At 33.1% G+C, this 6,601-nt stretch overlaps 1 protein-coding gene across 3 annotated transcripts; it reads left to right on the top strand.

Moving 5' to 3' along the window:
- Positions 1-833: 833 nt before the first annotated feature.
- On the top strand, positions 834-3,702 carry LOC126654427 (uncharacterized). Of its 3 annotated transcripts, XM_050348264.2 has the most exons (8): positions 834-950; positions 1,041-1,121; positions 1,204-1,298; positions 1,665-1,765; positions 2,730-2,799; positions 3,019-3,046; positions 3,134-3,184; positions 3,319-3,702. In XM_050348264.2, exons 2-8 carry the CDS (start codon positions 1,109-1,111, stop codon positions 3,528-3,530), a joined length of 570 nt encoding a protein of 189 aa, XP_050204221.1. In that variant the 5' UTR covers positions 834-950; positions 1,041-1,108; the 3' UTR covers positions 3,531-3,702. The 3 variants fall into 3 exon arrangements, with proteins under 3 accessions (XP_050204221.1, XP_050204224.1, XP_050204225.1); XM_050348267.2 differs by having other exon boundaries at positions 843-1,121; positions 3,134-3,194; XM_050348268.2 differs by lacking the exons at positions 834-950; positions 1,041-1,121; positions 1,665-1,765 and having other exon boundaries at positions 1,203-1,298.
- The last annotated feature ends 2,899 nt before the right edge of the window (positions 3,703-6,601 follow it).

Genomic DNA, 6,601 nt, shown 5'->3' with positions numbered 1-6,601 from the left:
TCTCTCCAATTAACTGTTTTTAATTACTTAAAAAAAACTGTTTTTAGTTACTTCTTCTTTTTAGTAGATATGAATGTTTCTGATCATTATGATTTGTCATTGCTGTCGACGTTCATTTCGCCATTAAAGTGCATAATATGTTATTCTATTTTTTCATGTTAAGTTAATGAATTTTGTGAATTTTGAAATTATATTTTGTTATTTTTGCATTTTTATTGTGTGTTATGTGTATTCTTTTTTAACTCTGCAATAGTTGATTGCTGAATAATTATGATGATTCAATGTTGTATGCGTGTTGATTTTATTATGTTGATTTTCAGTTGATATTTGATTAATTTATTTATATTTATTGAGATGGAATTATGATTTCTTAATGTTTGGTTGGTTTTAAGATTGAGGAACTATACAATACCGCATGTGAAAAAAATTAAGTTTAAGTAGGGACAAAGTATATTAATCTCTGATCGATATTTAATTAATATTAAAATAAAATATATTAAACTTTGATTGATATGTGGTTGATATTAGAATTAGTGATATTATGTGTAAACTTAAATATTTGATACTATATGACAAGAGTGAAAATTTATGAGTAAAAAATAAATAAAAAATATTATGTAAATGTAGATGTTGAAACAGTATAAATTCTGGTACTCTCATCATAATTCTTTTATTAAATTACTCGATATTTAAATTATTAAAAATTAATAACTTGTATCTGATGATAAAAAATAATAATAATAATAACTTGTATCTGACAATTTAAAATCTGTACCTTAGTTGTAAAATATGTGATTTACTTTGTAATTAATTCAAAAAACAAAAACAAAAAAAGAAACGGCATCGTTTCAAGTGGCATATGGTATAGTACATTTTTCACTTATATCTTTCCGTTACGGTGGCTCCTAGAAAATAGCCGTCGCCATCCGCTGAAAATCCCGACAAAGAAGGTTCGAAGTTCGACGACATCATACAGCTTCGGCTTGCAGTCATGATCTTGCTGAAATCAGAATATTTTTGTGCATAATTTTATTTTAAAGCATTTTTAGGGTTCAAATAATTATCAAATCTTCTGATCCTTCAAATTTTCGCGGGCAAAAAACAAAAAATGGATCACGACGGTAAACTCTTTCAATACACCTCTTATTCTATTTTTTTCTTTCAATTATTTGTTCTCCGTATTAAAGTTTCTCAGTTTTTTAGGGTTACGAGGCTCTTCAAACCCGGCGGCATTGTTAGCTTCATTGATCGGCAAACGAGACAAGCTTCACGATGAGCTTCGAAGCATTGAAAAACAGGTTTAAATGTACATTCTTTGTATTTTTTTATAAATTTTGAGTGGCGATTTAGAATTTTGTTAGGTTATATAAATTGGGTCAATCACATTATTTAGGTAGCACGAATACTTCATTCAATTGACGTGGCCCGTTTTGGAAACATTTCAGACACGGAACTTCATTTTTTACAAAGGAAGCCTTTAAATAACACCCGTGATGTTTGTGTCCAAGTGTCCTGTTTCCCGTTGTGCTACCTACTGCCAGATAAATTGAGTGCCTTAGCATATGTTTACAATACTTTTTAATATCATGAATTCATTTGGATCTGGTGAACTCAATTTTGCATTATGGGTAAGTGCCATTCCTCATCATACGTTGTAATTTCAGGTCTACGATATGGAGACAAATTATTTACAAGATCCAAGTCAGTGTGGCAATGTTTTGAAAGGTTTCGAAGGGTTCCTATCTTCATCTAAGAACACTGCATTGTATGGATTGGCTATTTTTTGCTTTTTCATTTGTCATTTATGTTGATTTATAATCTCAATTCCCTTTTCCTTAACGTTTTGATTGACTTATAAAATTGTGTTTATTGATTCATCTGGAAAAGAAAATATTCAATTTATATTTTCTGTGTTGTACTTAATTAGTTGATGCCTGTCAATTAAAACCATGTCCATGTTGCTGCATTGCTTGCTATATTTATAGGACACATATATAAGAAGGGATCTTGCAGCCCTGTTTATAATGAAGCACTTAATGCTTCACATTTTGAACTTCTAGCATAAGATATGTTTTATTCTGCCGCTGGAAGCAAGCATCTGAGGCTGTACGTTTTTAATAATTAGATAAAATTATAAGCTTCCTTGCATTAAATAAGAGGAGTTTGTCATGAAAACTGAATTATTACAAATTAGTGGTTATTTATGAGAACTCAAATGAGTTTTATTTTGTATCAGTTTTACTGTGTCAAAGAAAAAAAAGTTTTAGATGCCCCTATTTGAGAGAGAGAGAAATCTTTCCTATATAATAGAGTTTGCTGCACCAAAAGAAGAGCTTGAGAGACATGATTATGGACTACATATCTGTCAAAATTTGTTCTGAAAGATTTTCATATGCTTTCGAAAAACTGAATCTTAGAATGGCATCGCAACCTTTGTGGATTTTTTAATATACTTATTTCATGAGATAAATGTTCCCTGGTTAAATATGCAAAAGGAAAAGCTGTAATATGCAAACTGCTTCTAGGCCGGGGAACATAGCTGTTAAAAGCATTGTATGGTCATGCACATATTTTACACATAACCAGGTTTCGCTACACAGTTGCATAGAAAGTGTGATCTCTGTATCCTTACGTCTTATGGCATCAGAATATATATTGATTTTTGGAGGTTCTGTATCATGGTGTACTTTGTATAACTGACCCAATTTTTTTAAAACTTGTTGCTGCAGGTTGAAGCGGTCTAGGAAGTTCCAGCCTGAAGATAGGCTTTTTTCATTATCTTCTGTCACCTCGCCAGCAGTATGTACCCGAATTTTTCATGTGTATCCAAATTTAGCATATACATTGTTCTTGGGGGATTTAATGCAAAAAACATTTCTTAGTGAAAAGTTTTAAGATTTCTGGAGGGTATTGTTGAATATGCCCCTTCATCTGGTGGAGAATTTATTTGTGTAGATCGAGTATGCTTAAGGTCAGAAACCTGTTTTTATCTGGCACTCTGTTTTTTCATTTTGTCAGGCTGAAGAGCAAGCAGCTGGACGTGACGGTAAGCAGCCCATAGACACATATCCATAGACAACTTTCATCAACTTAGGTTAATTCATTTTTCGTTTTTGTTTTCGTTTGGTCTCAGATGGGAGATCGGATTACGGGGTAGGTCGTCCCAGAGGTGGAGGAATATATGGTAGTGGGCCGTAAGTACTGTAATTTAAATCTGCATATTGGTTATCAGAACTTTAGAAAGTGATCGAAAACTACAAAATTCATCATGCTTTGTTAGAGTATGAAACATTTATTTTTTGTCTAATATATATTCAGAGGCAAGCCAAAGAGGGGAAGAGGTGGACCAAGGGACACTAAGAGAGTCAGGCCTGCGGCTGATCCGGATTTTGAATATGACGATGACCCTGACTTGGCAATGTGAATTGATTTTGCTGGTTGAGCTTTGTATCATCAACCTTCACTGTATTTTTCTAATTTTCCTTGTTAATATCTATTCATTTTTTAGGAGTTTAAGTAATGAGAACTAAAACCCTGGTCTGGTATATGTTACTGAGTGAATGTCACAAAAGGACTGATAGATTTCATGCTTGTTTGAGACGGATGTTTCCTGTGACGGATACATGAAAATTGTTATCAGTTCCCATTGTAATTTTATTCGTTCTTTTATCGATTAATTACCGATAAAATTGCAAAATGTAACTATTGAAAATGATATGTGTTGCATATTCTGAAACTGTATTCATAAGTTAATGCAAAGGATAATGTGTTATCGATTCAAGGGTTAATTGTAAATTAAATACAAATTTTACTTTTAATTTGCAGTTATAATACATACTTTAAAACTTGACAATATCATCAACCAATTTTTATTAAGAAAAGGATATTTCACAACAGGAGGTCACTGTGGTTACAAATCACATAAACAGGTCACTGTGGTTACAAATCACATAAACACAACGTATGTTTATATGGCAGAAATTACAAAAGAAAAAGGCTTAATCACCCAAAAAATCCCACCTTTTAGCCCCTTTTCAGTTGCACCTTGACGTTGCAATTTTGTCAGCTGCACCCTAATTCGCACCTTTAGATTTCAATTCCATCTTCAAAATCAAATTGGACTCTTTTTCACTCGGAAATAATTCATAAAAACCCTTATAAAGTACTCGTTTGAGCTCTTTTCCACACAAAAAACTAAAAATGGATGACTTATTTTAACTTTTTTCAAATGGAGAAGAGATCAATTAGTACTTGAGGGTGGAATTGAAAACTAAAGGTGCGAATTAGGGTGCAACTGACAAAATTGCAACGTCAGGGTGCATTTGAAAAGGGTCTAAAAGGTGGGTTTTTTTTGGTGATTAAGCCAAAAAAAAAGATAATTCAATGTCTTTTTTAAAAGTACAATTTAGTATCGTTTTTGTAATTCATGATAAACGCAATATTTTTTCGTTAATGAAATTTAACTGAATGAATCACAATAATTTTACGTGATAACAAAAAATATAATTCCATATTCTTCTTTTTAATTGAAGTCAGTACCGTATATTTATGTACGGGAAAAGGGTCAGTTAGACCCCTAACATTTGACATGTGGATCAAATATGCCCTTAACGTTCAGAAAGGCGCAACTAAGTCCCAAACGTTATCAAATCGTATCATACAAGCCCTTTTACGTAACACCGTTTGTAATGAGCCACACTTAAAAAAAATAGACGGTGTTTAAGTATAAGGGCTTATATGATACATTTTGATAACATTAGGGGCTTGTTTGCACCTTTCTGAACATTAAGGGTCTACTTGATCCATAGACCAAACGTGAGGGGCCTAACTGACCCTTATCCCTTTATGTACCAAAAAGTTGATATCCGATAGTAAGCCAATCATATCATAACAACTCATTAAAATGAGGGTATACTAGTAATTTTGTTTGTTATTTGCATTCACTTTTGAATAATGATATTACAAGAATGCCCTCATTTTAATGAGGTGTTATAATATGATTGGTTTAGTCCATGGATGACGTGATAGACTGAGTCTACCTAAGAATTTCTCTCCGATAGTATAATATAAATTTAAGAAAAAATAAAAGAGTGAAGGTTCAATTTACCCTCTGTACTTGGCACGAAAGATCAAATAAATCCAACCTTGCAAAACTGGATCAATTCACCCCACAACTATGCAAAACCGGATCGGTTTCACCCTTTTAACCAAAAAAGAGAGTGGAATAACCTAATTTTAAATATTAACCCTAATTAACTCTAATTAATCATATTTAATTATAATTTAAATAATATAAAATTGAGGGCCTTTTCTATCATTTTTCCTAATTAAACTTAATTACTCTCCTAATCCATCTTCTTCCACAATCAATCTCCGGCGACATAGCGGCAGCGGCGAAGTAGCGATGTAGCGGCGACGAGCAAATTGCTGCTCGTCTGAGACGAGCACAGATCTGCTCGTCTCAGACGAGCACATATATGCTCGTCTCAGACGAGCACAGATCTGCTCGTCTCAGACGAGCACAGATCTGCTCGTCTCAGACGAGCAGATCCTTGCTCGTCTCAGACGAGCAAAGTGCGGCTCGTCAATGGCGGAGTTGCGGCGGCGGCGGACTAGGTGGCTGATTGGAGAAGAAGAAGTTGATAGTTAGAAAAAGGATAAAAAGATCCCTCCGTTTTTATTTTAAAATTAATTTGATTATTAAATTATTGAAATGTAATAGTTATAAAAGTAAATTAAATATTAATTTTGTGAATGATATAGATATTAAGGACTATTTTAATCTTTTAACCCTTTCAAACCACCTAAATTCATTTAAAACTGGAGTGTGTTCACTCTCTAGGGTGAGAGTGGGGAAGGGGGTATTTGATACGTTTTTGCATACTTCTGTGGTGGTTTGATTCACTTTCGCGAGGTTGGGCTTATTTGATCTTTCGTGCCAAGTACAGGGGGGGTTTTTGAACCTTCGCTCAAAAATAAAATGAGAAAAACGGTACCGTTTCATTTGTCAAATGGTATTGTATAATTTTCACTTATATCTAGGGGTGTCAAAATGAGTTGGGGGTCGTGTTCGTATCGTGTCGACCCACTCTGTTGACGCGATTAGGGTCAACACGAACACAACCCATTTTAATAATCGTGTCAAATTTCCAACACTAACACGACACGAATTTTAAACGAATGACACGACACGATACGATTAACACGTTAAGATAAATGGGTGACACGATTAACACAATTACACGGCTAACACGACACGACTAACACGACCCATTTAACATTTAAGAATATTTTAAATCATAAAAATATAACTTTAACCTCAAATTTATCAATTAATATTCAAATTATAAAATTTTAATATAATTAATTTAATATTTTTATTTTTATTTTTTATATTTATAACTATTATATTTTTATATTATTATAAATTATATAATTTGTAAACGGGTTAGGTGGGTTAGATGAGTTCGCGAGTCAACCCGTGACACGACCCATTTATTTCATGTCATAAACGGGTTAACACATTTTCGACACGAATCCGCTAAACCTCAACTCGGATTCGCCAAATTTACGGGTTAGACGAATCCTGTTATCTTGTCAT

This window comes from Mercurialis annua, linkage group LG7, assembly GCF_937616625.2.
Source record: "Mercurialis annua linkage group LG7, ddMerAnnu1.2, whole genome shotgun sequence".
Lineage (NCBI taxonomy): Eukaryota > Viridiplantae > Streptophyta > Magnoliopsida > Malpighiales > Euphorbiaceae > Mercurialis > Mercurialis annua.
The sequence above is the reverse complement of the archived record's forward strand: the minus strand, read 5'-3'. Positions and strand labels throughout refer to the sequence as shown.